The sequence below is a fragment of the Macaca mulatta genome, chromosome X, assembly GCF_049350105.2.
Source record: "Macaca mulatta isolate MMU2019108-1 chromosome X, T2T-MMU8v2.0, whole genome shotgun sequence".
Lineage (NCBI taxonomy): Eukaryota > Metazoa > Chordata > Mammalia > Primates > Cercopithecidae > Macaca > Macaca mulatta.
In genome coordinates, this window is record NC_133426.1 from 57,609,219 (window position 1) to 57,633,200 (window position 23,982).

At 40.1% G+C, this 23,982-nt stretch overlaps 1 protein-coding gene and 1 pseudogene across 4 annotated transcripts in view; both read right to left on the bottom strand.

Moving 5' to 3' along the window:
* Positions 1-23,982, bottom strand: part of LOC708994 (zinc finger X-linked protein ZXDA) — a 148,869-nt gene that overhangs the window by 79,678 nt on the left and 45,209 nt on the right. For 2 of the 4 annotated variants that reach the window (XR_013412990.1, XR_003726172.2), the window contains exon 2: positions 8,737-8,879. The exons of 1 other annotated variant lie outside the window; for it this stretch is intronic. Coding sequence is in view for 1 of the 3 variants with exons in the window: in XM_015127565.3 (XP_014983051.2) it covers positions 8,862-8,879 (18 nt within the window). In the remaining 2 variants the exon portion in view is untranslated. Of the gene's footprint in view, positions 1-5,895; positions 8,880-23,982 lie in introns of those variants that run through there. One more of the 4 variants, XM_015127565.3, reaches the window with a different exon arrangement.
* LOC720872 (serine/threonine-protein phosphatase 6 catalytic subunit) lies at positions 21,231-23,897 on the bottom strand (annotated as a pseudogene).

Here is a 23,982-nt window from a genome sequence, read left to right on the forward strand (position 1 = left end):
ATATGTGCCACATTTTCTTAATCAAGTCTGTCACTGATGGACATTTGGGTTGATTCCAAGTCTTTGCTATTGTGAATAGTGCTGCAATAAACATACGTGTGCATGTGTCTTTATAGCAGCATGATTTATAATCCTTTGGGTATATACCCAGTAATGGGATGGCTGGGTGATATGGTACTTCTAGTTCTAGGTCCTTGAGGAATCGCCATACTGTTTTCCATAGTGGTTGAACTAGTTTACAATCCCACCAACAGTGGAAAAGTGTTCCTATTTCTCCACATCCTCTCCAGCACCTGTTGTTTCCTGACTTTTTAATGATTGCCATTCTAACTGGTGTGAGATGGTATCTCATTGTGGTTTTGATTTGCATTTCTCTGATGGCCAGTGATGATGAGCATTTTTTCATGTGTCTGTTGGCTGTATGAATGTCTTCTTTTGAGAACTGTCTGTTCATATCCTTTGCCCACTTTTTGATGGGGTTGTTTGATTTTTTTCTTGTAAATTTGACTGAGTTCTTTGTAGGTTCTGGATATTAGCCCTTTGTCAGATGAGTAGATTGTAAAAATTGTCTCCCATTCTGTAGGTTGCCTGTTCACTCTATGGTAGTTTATTTTGCTGTGCAGAAGCTCTTTAATTTAATTAGATCCCATTTGTCAATTTTGGCTTTTGTTGCCATTGTTTTTGGTGTTTTAGACATGAAGTCCTTGCCCATGCCTCTGTCCTGAATGGTACTACCTTGGTTTTCTTCTAGGGTTTTTATGGTTTTAGGTCTAACATTTAAATCTCTAATCCATGTTGACTTAATTTTCATATAAGGAATAAGGAAAGGATCCAGTTTCAGCTTTCTACTCATGGCTAGTCAATTTTCCCAGCACCATTTATGAAATAGGGAATCCTTTCCCCATTTCTTGTTTTTGTCAGGTTTGTCAAAGATTAGATGGCTGTAGATGTGTGGTATTATTTCTGAGGACTCTGTTCTATTCCATTGGTCTATATCTCTGTTTTGGTACCAGTACCATGCTGTTTTGGTTACTGGTGTATAAGAATGCTTGTGATTTTTGCACATTGATTTTGTATCCTGAGACTTTGCTGAAGTTGCTTATCAGCTTAAGGAGATATTGGACTGAGATAATGGGGTTCCCTAAATATACAATCATGTCATCTGCAAACAGGGACAATTTGACTTCTTCTTTTCCTGACTGAATACCCATTATTTCTTTCTCTTGCCTGATTTCCCTAGACAGAACTTCCAACACTATGTTGAATAGGAGTGGTGAGAGAGGGCATCCTGTCTTGTGCCAGTTTTCAAAGAGAATGCTTCCAGTTTTTGCCCATTCAGTATGACGTTGGCTGTGGGTTTGTCATAAATAGCTCTTACTATTTCAAGATACGTTCCGTCAATACCGAATTTATTGAGAGTTTTTAGCAGGAAGGGCTATTGAATTTTATCAAAGGCCTTTTCTGCATCTATTGAGATAATCATATAGTTTTTGCCTTTTGTTCTGTTTATATGTTGGATTACGTTTATTGATTTGCATATGTTGAACCAGCCTTGCATCCCAGGGATGAAGCCCACTTGATCATGGTGGATAAGCTGTTTGATGCGCTGCTGGATTCAGTCTGCCAGTATTTTATTGAGGATTTTTGCATCGATGTTTATCAGGGATATTGGTCTAAAATTCTCTTTTTTTGTTGTGTCTCTGTCAGGCTCTGTTATCAGGATGATGTTGGCCTCATAAAATGAGTTAGGGAGGATTCCCTCTTTTTCTATTGATTGGAATAGTTTCAGAAGGAATGGTACCAACTCCGCCTTGTACCTCTGGTAGAATTCAACTGTGAATCCGTCTGGTCCTGGACTTTTTTTGGTTGGCAGGCTATTAATTATTGCCTCATTTTCAGAGCCTGCTATTGGTCTATTCAGGGATTCAACTTCTTCCTGGTTTAGTCTTGGGAGAGTGTAAGTGTCCAGGAAATTATCCGTTTCTTCTAGGTTTTCTAGTTTATTTGCATAGAGGTGTTTATAGTATTCTCTGATGGTAGTTTGTATTTCTGTGGGGTCGGTGGTGATATCCCCTTTATCATTTTTAATTGCGTCGATTTGATTCTTCTCTCTTTTCTCCTTTATTAGTCTTGCTAGTGGTCTATGAACTTTGCCGATCTTTTCAAAAAAAAAAAACAGCTCCTCATTCATTGATTTTTGGAGGGTTTTTTGTGTCTCTATCTCCTTCAGTTCTGCTCTGATCTCAGTTATTTCTTGCCTTCTGCTAACTTTTGAATGTGTTTGCTCTTGCTTCTCTAGTTCTTTTAATTGTGATGTCAGGGTGTCAATTTTAGATTTTTCCAGCTTTCTCTTGTGGGCATTTAGTGCTATAAATTTCCCTCTACACACTGCTTTAAATGTGTCCCAGAGATTCTGGTATGTTGTATCTTTGTTCTCATTGGTTTCAAAGAACATCTTTATTTCTGCCCTCATTTTGTTATGTACCCAGTAGTCATTCAGGAGCAGATTGTTCAGTTTCCATGTAGTTGAGCGGTTTTGATTGATTTCGTTAGTCCTGAGTTCTAGTTTGATTGCACTGTGGTCTGAGAGACAGTTTGTTATAATTTCTGTTCTTCTACATTTGCTGAGGAGTGCTTTACTTCCAACTATGTGGTGAATTTTGGAATAAGTGCAATGTTTTGCTGAGAAGAATGTATGTATATTCTATTCATTTGGGGTGCAGAGTTCTGTAGATGTCTATCAGGTCCGCTTGATGCAGAGTTGAGTTCAATTCCTGGATATCCTTGTGAACTTTCTGTCTTGTTGATCTGTCTAATGTTGACAGTGGGGTGTTGAAGTCTCCCATTATTATTGTATGGGAGTCTAAGTCTCTTTGTAATTCTCTAAGGACTTGCTTTACGAATCTGGGTGCTCCTGTATTGGGTGCATATATATTTAGGATAGTTAGCTCTTCCTGTTGAATTGATCCCTTTACCATTATGTAATGGCCTTCTGTGTCTCTTTTGATCTTTGATGATTTAAAATCTGTTTTATCAGAGACTAGAATTGCAACCCCTGCTTTTTTTTTATTCTCCATTTGCTTGGTAGATCTTCTTCCATCCCTTTATTTTGAGCCTATGTGTGTCTCTGCATGTGAGATGGGTCTCCTGAATACAGCAAACTGATGGGTTTTGACTCTTTATCCAATTTCCAAGTCTGTGTCCTTTAATTGGACCATTGAGTCCATTTACATTTAAGGTTAATATTGTTATGTTTGAAGTTGCTCCTGTCATTATGATATTAGCTGGGTATTTTGCTCGTTAGTTGATGCAGTTTCTTCCTAGCATCAATGGACTTTACATTTTGGCATGTTTTTGCAATGGCTGGTACTTGTTCCTTTCCATGTTTAGTGCTTCCTTCAGGATCTGTTGTAGGGCAGGCCTGGTGGTGACAAAATCTCTAAGCATTTGCTTGTCTGTAAAGGATTTTATTTCTCCTTCCCTTATGAAACTTAGTTTGGCTGGATATGAAATTCTGGGTTTAAAATTCTTTTCTTTCAGAATGTTGAATATTGGCCCCCACTCTCTTCTGGCTTGTAGAGTTTCTGCCGAGAGATCTGCTCTTAATCTGATGGGCTTCCCTTTGTGGGTAACCTGACCTTTCTCTCTGGCTGCCCTTAACATTTTTTCCTTCATTTCAACTTTGGTGAATCTGACAGTTATGTGTCTTGGAGTTGCTCTTCTCGAGGAGTATCTTTGTGGCGTTCGTGTATTTCCTGAATTTGAATGTTGGCCTGCCTTACTAGGTTGGGGAAGTTCCAGAATCTACAAAGAACTTAAGCAAATGTACAAGAAAAAAACAAAGAACCCCATCAAAAAGTGGGTGAAGGGTATGAACAGATACTTCTCAAAAGAAGACATCTATCCTGCCAAGAAATAAAAAAAAAAAAAAAAAAAAAAAAAAAAAGTTCATCATCACTGGTCATTAGAGAAATGCAAATCAAATCCACAATGAGATTACATCTCATACCAGTTAGAATGGTGATCATTAAAAAGTCAGGAAACAATAGATGCTGGAGAGGATGTGGAGAAATAAGAACACATTTACACTGTTGGTGGGAGTGTAAATTAGTTCAACCATTGTAGAAGACACTGGCGATTCTTCAAGGGTCTAGAACCAGAAATACCATTTGATGCAACAATCCCATTACTGGGTGTATATCAAAAGGATTATAAATCATTCTACTATAAAAACACGTGCATACGTATGTTTATTGTGGCACTGTTCACAATAGCACAAACTTGGAACCAACCGAAATGCCCAGGAATAATAGACTGGATAAAGAAAATGTGGCACACATACACCATGAAATACTATGCAGCCATAAAAAATAGAACACCAGTAAGATCTCTAAGGTTTTTGACTGTAGTCCATGATACCCAAACAGCACTTCTGGACTCACACAGGACATGGGAGAACTCACTGCCCCGAATGAAAGGACACAGAGCTAGGTGTCCTTTGGAGGGACATGTCCTTTGTAGGAACATGGATGAAGCTGGAAACCATCATTCTCAGCAAACTAACACCATAACAGAAAACCAAACACTGCATGTTCTCACTCATAAGTTGGAGTTGAACAATGAGAACACATGGACACAGGGAGGGGAACATCACACACTGGGGTCTGTCAGGGTGTGAGGGCTCGGGGAGGGATAGCATTAGGAGAAATACCTAATGTAGATGACAGGTTGATGGGTGCAGCAAATCACCATGGCACATGTATACCTATGCAACAAACCTGCACAATCTGCACATGTACCCTAGAACTTAAAGTATAATTAAAAAAGACTCTGATGCATTCTTAAATACGTAAATTGCATTTCTTCAGCTCCAGAATTTCAGCTAGATTCTTTTCAATTATTTCATTCTCTTATTAAATTTATCTGTGGAATTCTGACTTTTCCTGTGCTATCTTGAATTTCTCTGAGTTCCCTGAACCCAGCTGTTCCAAATTCTCTTTCTGAAAGGTCACATATCTCTGTTTATCCAGGATTAGTCCCTGGCTACCTATTTAGTTCATTGGATGAGGTCATGTTTTCCTGGATGGTGTTGATGCCAGTAGACATTCTTCAGTGTCTGGGCATTGAAGAATTTGTTATTTATTGTAGTCTTCTATATCTTGTCTTGTTTGTATCCATCATTTTTGAGAAGGCTTTCCAGATATTTGAAAGGACTTGGGTATCAAGAGCTAAGCAGCATCTGCTTTAAGAAGCACCTCAAGCCTAATAAAACTGTAGTTCTTGCAGACTCATAGAGTTATTAACTTGATGGTTTTGAAAAAGATGAAGAATTCTCTGGATTACCAGGCAGATATCTTGTTCTCTAGCCTGAATTTTTCCCAAAGAAACGGAGAATCTCTCTCAGTTTTGAACCTCCAAAAACTGAGGGTGGAGTCATATTAGCACCCCTGTGGCCACCAACACTATGACTATGCTGCGTCAGACCTGAAGCCAGCACAGGACTGGCGAGGGCTGGTTTAAATACTACTTCTGTGTGTGAGTGTCGGCTGAGTTTGGTCTGGTTTTCCTTTCTGCTCTAACAGGACAGCACTGAGTTCAATGCCTCACAATTGCTGTTCTCCCTCCCTCAGCACCCAGAGATGATCTCTATACCATGCTGCTACTGCCGGGGCAGGAGAATGGGGTTGGGGAGAGGTGGCATTGGCAACTTAAGACGTTTTTTCTATCTTTTCTTTACCTCTTTCAGTGATATGAAGTTAAAATCAGGTGTTACACAGGCTCACCTGATTTTTGGTTCTCATGAAGGGGCTTTCTCTGTGTAGATAGTTGTAAATTGGTGTCCTTATAGAAATACAATTTGTGTAGCCATCAGTTCCACTATCTTGCCCTGCCTCCTTTTGTCTTTTATGATCTTTGTTGTTTGAAGGTCTGGTTTGCCTAGAATTAGAATAGCAACCCCTGCTTTTTGTTTTGTTTTGTTTTTCATTTGCTTGGCAGAATTTTCTACATCCCTTTACTTTGAATCTATGCATTTCATTGATTGTGAGATGAGTCTCTTAATTACAGAATATTGGGTTTTGCTTCTTTATCCAAGTTGCCATTCTGTGCCTTTTAATTGGGGCATTTAGATAATTTACAATCAAGGTTAGTATTCATATGTGCAAATTTGATCCTGTCAACATGTTGTTAACTGGTTATTATGCAGACTTGTTTGTGTGGTTGTTTTATAGTGCCACTGGTCTATGTACTTAAGTGAGTTTTTGTAGTGCCCAATAATGGTGTTTCCTTTCCATATTTAGCACTCACTTCGGGACCTCTTGTAAGGTTTGTCTTGTGGAAATGCATTCCCTCAGCATTCGTTTGTTTGAGATGGATCTCATTTCTCCTTTGCTTATGAAGCTTAGTTTGTCTGGATAAGAAATTCTCAGTTGAAAATTCCTTTCTTTAAGAATGCTAAATATAGGCCCCTAATCCCTTCTGGTTTGTAAGATTTCTGCTGAAAGGTCCACTGTTAGCCTGATGAGGTTCCGTCTGTAGGTAAACCACCTTTTCAGTTGCCTTTACATTTTTTTCTTTTATTTAGACCTTGGAGAATCTGATGATTATGTGTCTTGGGGGTGGCTGTCTTTTGTAGTATCTCATAGAAGTTCCCTGCATTTCCTAACTTTGAATGTTGTCCTATCTAGCAGAGAAACATTTCATGGACAATATCCTAAAATGTGTTTTCCAAATTGCTTGCTTTGTTTCCTCTTTCAGAGACACTAATGAGTCATAAATTTGGTCTCTTTACAAAATCCCATATTTCTCAGGTTTTGTTCTTCGTTCTTTCTTCTTTTTTCTTTATTTTTGTCTGAGTTATTTCAGAGAGCCAGTCTTCTAGTTCTGAGATTCCTTCCTCAGCTTGGTCAATTCTGCTGCTAATATTGTGATTATATAATGAAATCCTTGAAATGAGTGTTTTAGTTCTATCTTATCAGGTTTTTTTCTTATAATTTCCAGTTCACCTTTGATTTCCTTCATCTTATTTTATTCCTCAGAAACCTTGGACTGGGTTTTGATGTTCTCCTGGGTATGAATAATGTTCATTTCTACTGACATTCTTTATCTGTCATTTCAGCCATTTCAGCCTGGTTAAGAACCATTGTTGGGGAACAAGTTGAGCCATTTAGAGTTAAGAAGACACTCTGGCTTTTTGAGTTACTAGAGTTTTTGTCATGGTTCTTTCTCATCTTTGTGGGTTGGTATTCTTTCAGTCTGTGAATTTGCTGTCCTTTGGATGGGATTTTTGTTCTTCTGACCTCTTTAATGTCCTTGGGAGTTTGATTGTAATATAAGGTGGGTTTAGTCAACTGGCTACATTTCTGGAAAATTTTAGGACACCAAAGCTGAGCTCAGGATGCCTGGAATGCATGCTTTAACTCTAGGGCCGCTAATGTCAAGCCATTGGCTTTGCTTTCTGGTCTCTTGAGGTTAGGAACCTGCTGTGCGGGAGGGACCCAGGTGTTCCTGGATCACTGTTCACAACACTCCGATGGGTGGTGCCAGGCAGATTGCCTTGTCATGTGGTGTTATCTAGATCCATGCTCATTTTCATGTACCAGCAGCAATGGCAATGTGGTGGTGTGATTGCTCATTGGCTGTGGTGGGGCATTGGTGTGCACAGGTTTGCTGGCCACCATGTGGATGTTTGCAGTGGCAATAATGGCAGCACCGTGGTGGAGGTGTGGAGCATAGGGGACTGTAGGCATCTACGTTTGCATTTGCACCAGTGGGGGTGTCAGCATGGAGCAGGGCACTGGAGAACACGGGGATAGCAACCTCTGTGCCCATGTTCATGCCAGTAGCAGCAGTCACACAGGATGAGGCATGGGGCTGCTGGTCTCTGTGCACAGATTAATGCCTGTGGCAGTATCAGCATGGGAGCAGGGCACTGATGGGCATGGAGCTGACAGTCTCTGTATGCATTAATTTGTCAGTGATGATGGTGGCAAAGGGCAGGTGAAGCTTCTGGTTTCCTTATGCACCTTTACATTGGCAATGGTGGCACAACTGGGGGCAGGGCAGGGTGTGCTTATGCCAGCAGCAGTGGCTTAGTGCAATGCACATGCACGTGTGCGCCAGCAGGGAAAGAGAACTGAAGTCCACCCATGTGTATGCGTACCAGTAAATTAATGTGGAGGGTGACTGTGGGCCAGTGCATGCCAGCAAGGCAGCATAGGGGAAGCAGCAGTGGGGCAAGGGCATGGGTGGGCTGGTGTGTGGAGGTCATTTGGCTGGAGCTTTCCAATGATCAGGCACAGTCTGCCAGTGCTGAAGCTATCATGTGGGTCTCTGTGAGGCACCACAACTGCAGATCTGAGGCTGCACTGCAAGCCATAATGGCCAGACTGGTGCCCTGGGAGGGACTAGCAGACAGGAGGGCAATCAGATCAGAGCAGCCCCATCTCATGGGAAAGATCGCCCTGAACTATGCAGGTCCGACAGTTCCCCTAAAGCTAAAGTCTCTTAAGGGAGCAAGATGAGCCTTGGAGGATGGGCATTCCTGGCCATGCTCCACCACACACTGTCCTACACCAAACTCCCCAGGTTCTGCACCAGATGGAGTTCTGCCCACACCACCTCTCCAAACAGCTCTCTCTGCCAGCTCAATTTTCTGTGGGGGTCATGGGGTCTCTTGCTGACAGGATTCCAGAGGATTTTGGTGAAACTAGGCCACCACAAGCTTGCTCAACTCACCCCCTCTTAAGGAGCTGTTCGGGGCCAGGAATGAGTCTTCGTGCACAGTAGACTGATGAAGGGTCCAAACTTCCTCCGCCTTCATCCCAGCATCTGTGTCTTCCCTCTGTCCACACTCAATGCCTTCATCTATAAGATGTTTCCTATATCATGGTAATCACAAAGCAAAAACCTATAAAAGATACACTAAAAATAAAAAGCACAGCATTAAACATACTGCCAACTGGAAGAAGACAAGGATGCCCACCCTCACCACTCCTACTAAATATAGTATTGGAAGTCCTAGCCAGAGTAATCATGCAAGAGAAAGAAATAAAAGCCATCCAAATTGGAAAGGAAGCCAAACCATCTCTTTTTGCTAACAATATGATTCTATACATACAAAACCCTAAAGACTGTACCGAAAGAGTCCTAGAACTGGCAAAGACTTTAGTGAAATTTTAGGAAACAAAATCAATACACAAAATAAGTAGCATGTCTATACACCAATAACATTCAAGCTGAGAGTCAAATCAATAGCATAATCCCAATTATAATAGCCACAATATAAATAAAATATCTAGGAATACAGATAACAAGGGAGCTGAGAGACTTCAACAAATAGAATGACAAGATACTGTTGAAGGAAATCAGAGATAACACATACACACACACACATACAAAGCAGCTGGGCGTGGTGGCTTACACCTGTAATCCCAGTACTTTAGGAGGGCGAGGCGGGCAGATCATGAGGTCAGGAGTTAGAGACCAGCCTGGCCAATATGGTGAAACCCCATCTCTACTAAAAATACAAAAATTAGCTGGGTGTGGTGGTGTGTGCCTGTAGTCCCAACTACTTGGGAGGCTGAGGCAGAAGAATCACTTGAACACAGGAGGCAGAGGTTGCAGTCAGTTGAGATTGTGCCAATGTACTCCAGCCTGGGTGACAGAGTGAAACTCTGTCTTAAAAACAAACAAACAAACAACAACAACAACAACACTTCATGCTCATGAATAGGAAGACTCAATATCATGAGAATGGCCACACTGCCCAAAACAGTTTACAGATTCAGTGCTATTCCTATCAAATTACCAATGACATTTTTAGACAATTAGACAAAATTATTATAAAATTAATATAAATACCATAAGAGTCTTAATAGCCAAAGCAATCCTAAGCAAAAAGAACAAAGTTTGAGGCATCACACTATCTGACTTTAAACTATACTATGGGGCGGAGCCCACTGCAGCTTGGCAAAGCAGCGATAGCCAGACTGCCTCTCTAGATTCCTCCTCTCTGGGCAGGGCCTCCCTGAAAGAAAGGCAGCAGCCCCAGTCAGGGGCTTATAGATAAAACTCCCAACTCCCTGGGACAGAGCACCTAAGGGAAGGGGCAGCTGTGGGTGCAGTTTCAGCAGACTTAAACGTTCCTGCCTTCCAGCTCTGAAGAGAGCAGCGAATCTCCCAGCACAGTGCTCGAGCTCTGCTAAGGCACAAATTGCCTCCTCAGGTGGGTCCCTGACCCCTGTGCCTCCTGACTGGGAAACATCTCCCAGCAGGGGCCAAGAGACACCTCATAAAGGAGAGCTCCAGCTGGCATCTGGCAGGTGCTCCTCTGGGACAAAGCTTCTAGAGGAAGGAAAAGGAAGCAATCTTTGCTGCTCTGCAGCCTCCGCTGCTGATACCCAGGAAGCCAGGGTCTTGAGTGGACCTCCAGCAAACTCCAGCAGACCTGCAACAGAGGGCCCTGACTGTTAGAAGAAAAACTAACAAATAGAAGGGGGTAGCATCAACAGCAACGAAAAGCATGTCCACATAGAAACCCTATTCAAATGTCACCACCATCAACGACCAAAGGTAGATAAATCTATGAAGACGAGGAAAAACCAGTGCAAAAAGGCTGAACATTTCAAAAACCAGAATGTCTATTCTCCTCCAAAGGATCACAGTTCCTCACCAACACTGGAGCAAAACTGGACAGAGAATGAGTTTGACAAATTGACAAGAGTAAACTTCAGAAGGTGGGTAAAAACAAACTCCTCTGAGCTAAAAGAACATGTTCTAACCCAAAGAAAGGAAGCTCAGAACCTTAAAATTAGAGGAATTTCTAACTAGATAACCAGTTAAGAGAAGAATATAAATGGCCTGATGAAACTGAAAAACACAGCACGAGAACTTCGTGAAGTATACACAAGTATCAATAGCCAAATCGATCAAGCAAAAGACAGCATAGCAGAGATTGAAAACCACTTTAACGAAATAAAGTGTGAAAAAAAGATTAGATAAAAAAGAATGAAAAGGAACAAACAAATCCTCCAAGAAATATGGGACTATGTGAAAAGACCAAATCTACATTTGATTGGTGTACCTGAAAGTGACAAGAAAAATAGAACAAAGCTGGAAAACACTCTTTGGGATATTAACCAGGAGAACTTCCCCAACCTAGCAGGACAGGCTGACATTCAGATTCAGGAAATACAATGAACACCACAAAGTTACTCCTCGAGAAGAGCAACCCCAAGACACATAATCATCAGATTCACCAAGGTTGAAATGAAGGAAAAAATGTTAAGGGCAGCCAGAGAGAAAGGTCGGAATGCCCACAAGGGGAAGCCCATCAGACTAACAGCAGACCTCTCTGCAGAAACCCTACAAGCCAGAAGAGAGTGGGGGCCAATATTCAACATTCTTAAACACAAGAATTTTCAACTCAGAATTTCATATCCAGCCAAACTAAGCTTCAAAAGTGAAGGAGAAATAAAATCCTTTACAGACAGTCAAATGCTTAGAGATTTTGTCACCACCAGGACTGTCTTACAAGAGCTCCTGAAGGAAACACTAAATATGGAAAGGAAAAAACAGTACCAGCCACAGCAATAACATACCGAATTGTAAATACCATTGATACTATGAAGAAACTGCATCAACTAACAGGCAAAAATAATCAACTAGCATCATAATGACTGGATCAAATTCACACATAACAGTAATAACCTTAAATGCAAATGGGCTAAACGCTACAATTAAAAGACACAGACTGGCAAATTGGAAAAAGAGTCAAGGCTCATTGGTAAGCTGTATTCAGGAGACCCATCTCACATGCAAAGACACACAAAGGCTCAAAATAAAGAGATGGAAAAATATTTACGAGGCAAATAGAAAGAAAAAAAAGCAGGGGTTGCAATCCTAGTCTCTGATAAAACAGACTTTAAACCAACAAATTCAAAAAAGACAAAGAAGGGCATTACATAATGGTAAGGTATCAATGCAACAAGAAGAACTAACCATACCAAATATATATGCACTCAATACAGGAGCACACAGATTCATAAAGCAAGCTCTTAGAGACTTACAAAGAGACTTAGACTCCCACACAATAATAGTGGGGGACTTTAACACCCCACTGTCAATATTAGACAAATCAACGAGAAAGAAAATTAACAAGGATATTCAGGATTTGAACTCAGCTCCGGACAAAGCAGACCTAATAGACATCTACAGAACTCTCCACCCCGAATCAATAGAATATATACTCTTCTTAAGAAACTCACTCAAAACTGCACAACTACATGGAACCAGAACAACCTGCTCCTGAATGGCTACTGGGTCAATAACAAAATGAAGGCAGAAATAAATAACTTATTTGAAACCAATGAGAACAAAGACACAACATGCCAGAATTGCTGGGACACAGCTATAGCACTGTTTAGAGGGAAATTAATAGCACTAAATGCCCACAGGAGAAAGCAGGAAAGATCTAAAATCGACATCCTAACATCACAATTAAAAGAACTAGAGAAGCAAGAGCAAACAAATTCAAAAGCTACCAGAAGAAAAGAAATAACTAAGATCAGAGCAGAACTGAAGGACTGAAGGAGATAGAGACAAGAAACACCCTTCAAACAGTTAATGAATCCAGGAGCTGTTTTTAGAAAGATTAGCAAAATAGACTGCTAGCCAGATGAATAAAGGAAAAAAGAGAAAAGAATCAGACACAATAAAAATGATAAAGGGGATATCACCACTGAGCTCACAGAAATACAAACTACCATGAGAGAACATTCTAAACACCTCTATGCAAATACACTAGAAAATCTAGAAGAAATGGATAAATTCCTGAATGCATACATCCTCCCATTTCAAAACCAGGAAGAAGTCAAATCCCAGGATAGACCAATAACAAGTTCTGAGATTGAGGCAGTAATTAACAGCCTACCAATGAAAAACAGCCCAGGATCAGACAAATTCACAGCCAAATTCTACCAGAGGTACAAAGAGGAGCTGGTACCCTTCTTTCCTTCCTTTCTTCCTTCCTTCCTTCCTTCCTTCCTTCCTTCCTTCCTTCCTTCCTTCCTTCCTTCCTTCCTTCCTTCCTTCCCTCCCTCCCTCCCTCCCTCCCTCCTTCCTTCCTTTTCTTTCTTTCTTTCTTTTTGCTACTTTTATACTGTCTTGTATTTTTATTTGTATTTTCAGGTATTTAGTTATTTCATCGGGTGCACCATAAACTCTATGAGGGCAGATATTGTATCTTTACATCTGCAGTTTTTCGCACAGAGCCTTGTGGTTAAAAGCTGATCAAAAATGTTTATTCCTATGTTAGAAGATTCTTTATATTCTATCTTTCCAATCTTTGAGATTCTTTATATTGAGGAGAGAAAAGAAAAATAAATGAAGAAAGCTTGTAATTGAATGAACTAGTTCGCAGTGTTTTGCATCTAACAGCCAAAGGCATAAATAATAAATCATCAAAAGATGATTCACAATTTTATCATTGTTATTCATCGCATAGAACTAAAAGAAATATAATACATATTTTTCTTCCAGGCCTGGCTGACAAATATGATTGTATAATTTTTTAAATTTTTATTATACTTTAAGTTCTAGAGTACATGTGCACAACGTGCAGGTTTGTTACATATGTACACATGTGCCATGTTGCTATGCTACACCCATTAACTCGTCATTTACATTAGGTATATCTCCTAATGCTATCCCTCCCCACTAACGCTCCCCACAATAGACCCCAGTGTGTGATGTTCCCCTTTAGTTTAATTAGATCCCATTTGTCAGTTTTGGCTTTTGTTGTCATTGCTTTTGGTGTTTTCGACATGAAGTCCTTGCCCATGCCTATGTCCTGAATGGTATTACCTAGGTTTTCTTCTAGGGTTTTTATGGTTTTAAGTCTAAAATTTAAGTCCATCTTGAATTAACTTTTGTATAAGGAGTAAGGAAAGGATCCAGTTTCAGCTTTCTACTTATGGCTAGCCAATTTTCCCAGCACCATTTACTGAATAGGGAATCCTTTCTCCATTTCTTGTTTTTGTCAGGTTTGTCAAAGATCAGATGGCTGTAGATGTGTGGTATTATTTCTGAGGGCTCTGTTCTATTCCATTGGTCTATATCTCTGTTTTGGTACCAGTACCATGCTGTTTTGGTTACTGTAGCCTTGTAGTATAGTTTGAAGTCAGGTAGCGTGATGCCTCCAGCTTTGTTCTTTTGACTTAGGATTGTCTTGGAGATGCGGGCTCTTTTCTGGTTCCATACGAACTTTAGAGCAGTTTTTTCCAATTCTGTGAAGAAACTCATTGGTAGCTTAATGGGGATGGCATTGAATCTATAAATTACCTTGGGCAGTATGGCCATTTTCACGATATTGATTCTTCCTATCCATGAGCATGGTATGTTCTTCCATTTGTTTGTGTCTTCTTTTATTTCACTGAGTAGTGGTTTGTAGTTCTCCTTGAAGAGGTCCTTCACATCCCTTGCAAGTTGGGTTCCTAGGTTTTTTATTCTCTTTGAAGCTATTGTGAATGGGAATTCATTCATGATATGGCTCTCTGCTTGTGTGTTACTGGTGTAAAAGGGTGCTTGTGATTTTTGCACATTGATTTTGTATCCTGAGACTTTGCTGTAGTTTATGAGCTTAAGGAGATTTTGGTCTGAGACAATGGGGTTTTCTAAGTATACAATCAGGTCATCTGCAAACAGAGACAATTTGACTTCTTTTCCTAACTGAATATCCTTTATTTCTTTCTCTTGCCTGATTGCCCTAGCCAGAACTTCCAACACTATGTTGAATAGGAGTGGAGAGAGAGGGCATCCTTGTCTTGTGCCAGTTTTCAAAGGGAATGCTTCCAGTTTTTGCCCATTCAGTATGATATTGGCTGTGGGTTTGTCATAAAAAGGTCTTATGATTTTGAGATACGTTCCATCAATACCTAGTTTATTGAGCGTTGTTAGCATGAAGGGCTGTTGAATTTTGTCAAAGGCCTTTTCTGCATCTATGGAGATAATCATGTGTTTTTTGTCTTTGGTTCTGTTTATATGCTGGATTACATTTACTGATCTGCATATGTTGAACCAGCCTTGCATCCCAGGGATGAAGCCCACTTGATCATGGTGGATAAGATTTCTGATGTGCTGCTGGATTCGGTTTGCCAGTATTTTATTGAGGATTTTTGCATTAATGTTCATCAGGGATATTAGTCTAAAATTCTTTTTTTGTTGTATCTCTGCCAGGCTTTGGTATCAGGATGATGTTGGCCTCATAAAATGAGTTAGGGAGGATTCTCTCTTTTTCTATTGATTGGAATAGTTTCAGAAGGAATATTAGGAGCTGGTACCATTTCTTCTGAAACTATTTCCAACAATAAAAAAAAGAGGGACTCCTCCCTAACTCATTTTATGAGGTCAGCATCATCCTGATTCCAAACTTGGCAGAGACACAACAACAAGAACAAAAATTCAGACCATTTTCACAATATTGATTCTTCCTATCCATGAGCATGGTATGTTATTCCATTTGTTTGTGTCCTCTTTTATTTCACTGAGCAGTGATTTGTATTTCTCCTTGAAGAGTTCCTTTACATCCCTTGTAAGTTGGATTTCTAGGTATTTTATTGTCTTTGTAGCTATCGTGAATGGGAGTTCATTCATGATTTGGCTCTCTGTATGCCTGTTACTGGTGTATAAGAATGCTTGTTGTTTTTGCACATGGATTTTGTATCCTGAGACTTTGCTGAAATTGTTTATCAGCTTAAGGAGATTTTGAGCTGAGACAATGGGGTTTTGTAAATATACAATCATGTAATCTGCAAATCAATATTGCGAAAATGGCCATACTACCCAAGGTAATTTATAAATTCAATGCCATCCCCATTAAGCTACCAATGACTTTTTCACAGAATTGGAAAAATGTGCTTTAAAGTTCATATGGAACCAAAAAAAGACCCCGCATTGCCAAGACAATCCTAAGCCAAAAGAACAAAGCTGGAGGCATCACACTACCTGACTTCAAACTAAACTACAAGGCTACAGTAACCAAAACAGCATGGTACTCGTACCAAAACAGAGATATAGACCAATGGAACAGAACAGAGCCCTCAGATATAATACCACATATCTGCAGCCATCTGATCTTTGACAAACCTGACAAAAACAAGAAATGGGGAAAGGATTCCCTATTTAATAAATGGTGCTGGGAAAATTGACTAGCCTAAAGTACAAAGCTGCAACTGGATCCTTTCCTTACTCCTTATACGAAAATTAATTCAAGATGGATTAGAGACTTAAATGTTAGACCTAAAACCATAAAAACTCTAGAAGAAAACCTAGGTAATACCATTCAGGACATAGGCATGGGCAAGGACTTCATGTCTAAAACACCCATAGCAGCAGCAACAAAAGCCAAAATTGACAAATGGGATCTAATGAAACTAAAGAGCTTCTGCACAGCAAAAGAAACTACCATCAGAGTGAACAGGTGACCTACAAAATGGGAGACAATTTTTGCAATCTACTCATCTGACAAAGGGCTAATATCCAGAACCTATAAAGAACTCAATCAAATTTACAAGAAAAAAACAAACAACCCCATCAAAAAGTGGGCAAAGTATATGAACAGTTACTTCTCAAAAGAAGACATTCATACAGCCAACAGACACATGAAAAAATGCTTATCATCAGTTACCATTAGAGAAATGCAAGTGCAAACCACAATGAGATACCATCTCACACTAGTTGGAGTGGCAATCATTCAAAAATCAGGAAACAACAGGTGCTGGAGAGGATGTGGAGAAATAGGAACAGTTTTACACTGTTGGTGGGACTGTAAACTAGTCCAATCATTGTGGAACACAGTGTGGCAATTCCGCAAGGATCTAGAACTAGAAATACCATTTGACCCTGCCATCCCACTACTGGGGATATACCCAAAGGATTATAAGTCATGCTGCTATAAAGACACATGCACACGTATGTTTATTGTGGCACTATTCACAATAGCAAAGACTTGGAATCAACCCAAATGTCCATCAGTGACATACTGGATTAAGAAAATGTGGCACATATACACCATGGAATACTATGCAGCCATAAAAAAGGATGAGTTCGTGTGCTTTGTACAGACATGGATGCTGCTGGAAACCATCAATCTCAGCAAACAATCGCAAGAACAGAAAACCAAATACTGCATGCTGCATGTTCTCACTCATAGGTGGGAACTGAACAATGAGATCACTTGGACTCTGGAAATGGATCATCGAACATCGGGTCCTATTATGGGGAGGGTGTGGAGGGATAGCATTAGGAGATATACCTAATGTAAATGACGAGTTAATGGGTGCAGCACACCAACATGGCACATGTATACATATGTAACAATCCTGCACGTTGTGCACATGTACCCTAGAACTTAAAGTATAATAATAATAAAAAAAATTCAGACCAATATCCCTGATGAACATCGATGTGGAAATCCTCAATGCAACACTGGAAAACCAAATCGAGCAGCACAACATGAAGAAGTGCACTTACCACGAACAAGTAGGCTTCATCCTTGGGATGCAACACTGGTTCAACATACGCAAATCAATAAATGTAATCCATCACATAAACGGAACCAAGGACAAAAACCAAACTTGAAACATTAAACGGAATCAGGAAATTCTTCATGAAGGAGCATTTTGTGATCTGGTTTGGCCAGATCCTGAAGATACGGATACTTGAGCTATCAGCCCCGAAGACTGTGTTGGCTTTTTGGAGCAAAGGTCCCAAATGAGTCTGGTCATATCAACAATTTAAAACTCATCTCCAGAGCACATCTACTCGTTCATGAAGGCTATAATTTTGTGTTTGATGAGAAGCTGGTGACAGTATGCTCTGCTCCTAATTACTGCTATCATTGTGGAAGTATTGGTTCGATCATGGTCTTCAAAGGTGTAAATACAAGAGAACCAATGTTATTCCGGGCAGTTCCAGATTGAGAATGTGTTATTCCTCCTAGAATGACGAATGCTGTATTTCCTTTGAGGCCTTTGCCCATCCTGCTGACCCATTTTTCTGCCCTCTTCTTACTCCAGCTTTCTTGTATTACTCTACAATATATTTTTTATTGAGCACTTTGCTGCTGAAATGCTGCCTCTTGCCTTTTTTATATTTTAAATTATCTAAATTTATTGTTTGTTGTAGTGTCTAGAGCAAAGTTTTTCTATCAATTTTCCCCCCATCCCATCCCCACACTGGACTCATTTGAAACACTTGAGAAATGTTAATACTCACACTGCTGCATGTAGCTCTTGCTTATTTACTGGTCTGGGAACAGGATATGTTTCTTTTTTTAAAAAAAAGCCAAGAATAGACCAATAGCAGGCTCTGAAAATGAGGCAATAATTAATAGCCTACCAACCAAAAAAAGTCCAGGACCAGATGGATTCACAGCTGAATTCTACCAGAGGTACAAGGAGGAGCTGGTACCATTCCTTCTGAAACTATTCCAATCAATAGAAAAAGAGGGAATCCCCCCTAACTCATTTTATGAGGCCAACATCATCCTGATACCAAAGCCTGGCAGAGACACAACAAAAAAAGAGAATTTTAGACCAATATCCCTGATGAACATTGATGCAAAAATCCTCAATAAAATACTGGCAGACTGAATCCAGCAGCGCATCAAACAGCTTATCCACCATGATCAAGTGGGCTTCATCCCTGGGATGCAAGGCTGGTTCAACATATGCAAATCAACAAACGTAATCCAGCATATAAACAAAACCAAAGACAAAAACCACATGATTATCTCAATAGATGCAGAAAAGGCCTTTGACAAAATTCAACAGCCCTTCATGCTAAAAATGCTCAATAAATTCGGTATTGATAGAACGTATCTCAAAATCATAAGAGCTATTTATGACAAACCCACAGCCAATATCATATTGAATGGGCAAAAACCAGAAGCATTCCCTTTGAAAACTGGCACAAGACAGGGATGCCCTCTCTCACCACTCCTACTCAACATAGTGTTGGAAGTTCTGGCTAGGGCAATCAGGCAAAAGAAAGAAATAAAGGGTATTCAGTAAGGAAAAGAAGAAGTCAAATTGTCCCTCTTTGAAGATGACATGATTGTATATTTAGAAAACCCCATTTTCTCAGCCCAAAATCTCCTTAAGCTGATAAGAAGCTTCAGCAAACTCTCAGGACACAAAATTAATGTGCAAAAATCACAAGCATTCTTATACACCGGTAACAGACAAACAGAGAGCCAAATCATGAATGAACTTCCATTCACAATTGCTTCAAAGAGAATAAAATACCTAGGAATCCAACTTGTAAGGGATGTAAAGGACTTCTTCAAGGAGAACTACAAACCACTGCTCAGTGAAATAAAAGAGGACACAAACAAATGGAAGAACATACCATGCTCATGGATAGGAAGAATCAATATAGTGAAAATGGCCATACTGCCCAAGGTTATTTATAGACTCAATGCCATCCCCATTAAGCTACCAATGAGTTTCTTCACAGAATTGGGAAAAACTGCTTTAAAGTTCATATGGAACCAAAAAAGAGCCCGCATTGCCAAGACAATCCTAAGTCAAAAGAACAAAGCTGGAGGCATCACGCTACCTGACTTCAAACTATACTACAAGGCTACAGTAACCAAAACAGCATGGTACTGGTACCAAAACAGAGATATAGACCAATGGAATAGAACAGAGTCCTCAGAAATAATACCACACATCTACAGCCATCTGATCTTTGACAAACCTGAGAAAAACAAGAAATGGGGAAAGGATTCCCTATTTAACAAACGGTGCTGGGAAAATTGGCTAGCCATAAGTAGAAAGCTGAACCTGGATCCTTTCCTTACTCCTTATATGAAAATTAATTCAAGATGGATTAGAGACTTAAATGTTAGACCTAATACCATAAAAACCCTAGAAGAAAACCTAGGTAATATCATTCAGGACATAGGCATGGGCAAGGACTTCATGTCTAAAACACCAAAAGCAACGGCAACAAAAGCCAAAATTGACAAATGGGATCTAATGAAACTAAAGAGCTTCTGCACAGCAAAAGAAACTACCATCAGAGTGAACAGGAAAGCTACAGAATGGGAGAAAATTTTTGCAATGTACTCATCTGACAAAGGGCTAATATCCAGAACCTACAAAGAACTCAAACAAATTTACAAGAAAAAAACAAACAACCCCATCCAAAAGTGGGCAAAGGATATGAACAGACATTTCTCAAAAGAGGACATTCATACAGCCAACAGACACATGAAAAAATGCTCATCATCACTGGCCATCAGAGAAATGCAAATCAAAACCACAATGAGATACCATCTCACACCAGTTAGACTGGCAATCATTAAAAAGTCAGGAAACAACAGGTGCTGGAGAGGATGTGGAGAAATAGGAACACTTTTACACTGTTGGTGGGATTGTAAACTAGTTCAACCATTATGGAAAACAGTATGGCAATTCCTCAAGGATCTAGAACTAGAAGTACCATATGACCCAGCCATCCTATTATTGGGTATATACCCAAAGGATTATAAATCATGCTGCTATAAGGACACATGCACATGTATGTTTATTGCGGCACTATTCACAATAGCAAAGACTTGGAATCAACCCAAATGTCCATCAGTGACAGACTGGATTAAGAAAATGTGGCACATATACACCATGGAATACTATGCAGCCATAAAAAAGGATGAGTTCATGTCCTTTGTAGGGACATGGATGCAGCTGGAAACCATCATTCTCAGCAAACTATACCAAGAACAGAAAACCAAACACCGCATGTTCTCACTCATAGGTGGGAACTGAACAATGAGATCACTTGGACTCAGGAAGGAGAACATCACACACCGGGGCCTATCATGGGGAGGAGGGAGAGGGGAGGGATTGCATTGGGAGTTATACCTGATGTAAATGACGAGTTGATGCTTGCTGACGAGTTGATGGGTGCAGCACAGCAACATGGCACAAGTATACATATGTAACAAACCTGCACGTTATGCACATGTACCCTAGAACTTAAAGTATAATAATAATAATAATAATAATAATAATAATAATAATAAAGAAAAAAAAAGCCAATTGACAGATTACACCTAAATACTCCTCCTTTTGTATCATTCAGCCTTTTGTTTTAGTTTGGTAAGTTTTAAGAAATTTCAGCAGTGAAGTTGTTTTTTGGTGGGCACGATGGACTCTAGATGCCTCAAGTTATGTATACCTGTCGCAGATGTAAACTTCATTGTCCTTTGTTGGATGATATCTTAAATGGATATAAAATAAATTAGTCTAAATGGCTGCTCTCCTTTTTGTGTTTTGAAATTTTAGTTAGAAACTGCTACAGCTTATGACTTTGTACATTAAGATAATTGTATTGATCTTTTCTCAAGTCTTCTCAAATGAGTCCAGGGTGGGGATGGGATGGGGGAAAATTGATAGAAAAACATCGCTCTTCGGGGACTGATAGCCCAAGTATCCATATCTTCAGGATCTGACCAAACCAGATCACAAAATGCTCCTTTATGAAGAATTTCCTGATTCCATGCGATGGTTCGAATTTGATCCAGCGTTTTGAAATCAGGAGATAAACCACCACGGACACAAAAAATCTGCTCATCTATTAAAGTTGCTACTGTGAGCATGTCAAAAACTTTGGTACAGTATCTCTAGGCATTTCCATATTTGGCTTGGCACTCATCATAAAATCCATAAACCTGTGTTATCTGTCTACTCTCATGATTTCATTGCAAAAGTGTAATATGATCAGGTCGTTTAACCTTTAATGCAAGAAGGTAAGTGAAAGTCTCCAAACTGCAGTAACCTCTGTCTAGAAAATCACCCATAAATATGCAGTTTGTGTCAGGAACCTGACCTTCAGTTCTGAATAGTTCACAAAGGTCATAAAACTATCCATGTATAACTCCACACACTGTTAGTTGTGCTGATACTGGCTGAACATTCGACTCGTCTAAGTGGAGGTCACAAACATAGTCACATAGCCGCTTCATGTCATTCTCTGGCAGGTACTTGTACAGCCGCGCTATCTCCACACACTTTACCAGGTCTAGTGGTTCTATTTTAGGAATAACAAGCCACGGTGACAGCGGTGGTGGCAGTGGCTGTAGTAGTGGTGGCAGCAGTGGCGGAGGCCAAAGCCGGAACTCTCTGCCCGCTTTTTAATGGTGTTGTTTTTTTCTTGTAAATTTGTTTAAGTTTCTTATAGATGCTGGATATTAGACCTTTGTCAGATGCATAGTTTGCAAATATTTTTTCCCATTCTGTAGGTTTTCTGTTTACTCTTTTGGGAGTTACTTTTGTAGCAGCTTTTTAGTTTAACTAGATCCCATTTGTTAATCTTTGCTTTTGTTGCAATTGCTTTTGGCATCTTCATCATGAAATACATGGCTGTGCCTACGTCCTGAATGGGTATCACCTAGGTTGTTTTCCAGGGTTTTTATACTTTGGGGTTTTATATTTAAGCCTTTAATCCATCTTGAGTTAACTTTTGTATATGGTGTAAGGAAAGAGTCTAGTTTCAATTTTCTGAATATGACTAGCCAATTATCTCCGTGCTATTTATTGAATAGTAAATGCTTTCCCCATTGCTTGTTTTTGTCAGCTTTGTCAAAGATCAGATAGCTGTAAGTGTGCAGTGTTATTTCTGGATTCTCTATTCTGTTCTGTTGGCGTATGTGTCTATTTTTGTACCAGTACCGTGCTGTTTTAGTTGTTGTAGTTCTGAAGTACAGTTTGCAGTTGGGTAGTGTGATGCCTCCAGCTTTGTTATTTTTGCTTAGTATTGTATTGGCTATTCAGGCACTGTTTTGGTTTTATATTAATTTAAAAATAGTGTTTTTCTACTTCTGTGAAGGATATCAATATTTAATAGAAATACTGTTGAATCTATAAATTGTTTTGGACAATATGGCCATTGTAACAATATTGCTTCTTCCTATCCATGAGCATGGAATATTTTTCCATTTGTTTGTGTCATCTCTGATTCATTTGAGCAGTGTTTTGTAGTTCTCCTGGTAGAGATCTTTCACCTCTACAGTTAGGTTTATTCCTAGGTATTTTATTCATTTTGTGGAAATTTTGAATGGGAGTAATTTCCTGATTTGGCTCTTGGCTTGCGTGTTTTTGGTGTATAGAAATGTTATTGATTTTGGCACATTGATTTTGTATCATGAGACTTTCTTGAAGTTGTTTATCAGCTTAAGAAGCTTTTGGGCTGATACTATAGGACTTTCTAAATATAGGATCATGTTATCTGCTACAGGAAGCAGGGGTGCATGTTTCCCTGCAGGCGTTCACCACAGTGGCAGAGGCAATGCAGCTAGGGCAGGTGGGGGTCCCCTGCTGGAGAATGCACAGTTGCACTCAAGATGGTGCTGGCTTTGGGTAGAGTGCTGGCTTGTGCAGATCTGGGTGCCTTTTCTGTGCCCCGCAAGCAGGGGTGATCACTCAGGGTGTGGGAGGATCCATTATTCTCTGTGTGATGTTAGCACAAGGATGGAGGACTGGCGGGGCTAGGGCTTGCTGGCTCTGTGCTGGCGAAGGCTTCATATGCAATATCTGTTCTTGCATGACAATGGGGGCGAACTGTTCTCCTGTGCGCTGGCAGAACAAGTAAAGCAAAACCTGCCCATGCAGACATGTGGTAGCAAAGTAATGTGGGAGTGTTGCTCTGGGCCCAGGGAAAGCTGCAGTATGGGGAGTGAGCCTGTGAGCTGGTGCATGGCTATAGGGGCTGCCTTGTTAGAGCTCTCCACTGATCAGACACAGTCTTCCAGTGCAGAAGCTATGGTGTGGGCCTCCACAGCACCAGAGACTGGCCTGTAAGCACACATTACCAGGCTGGGACCCAGAAGACGCCATCAGACCAAAGGGTACTCAGGTATGACTAGCTGTGTCTGAAGTGCAAGATCACCCTGCACAGATCAGGTCTAACAGGTCTAACCTT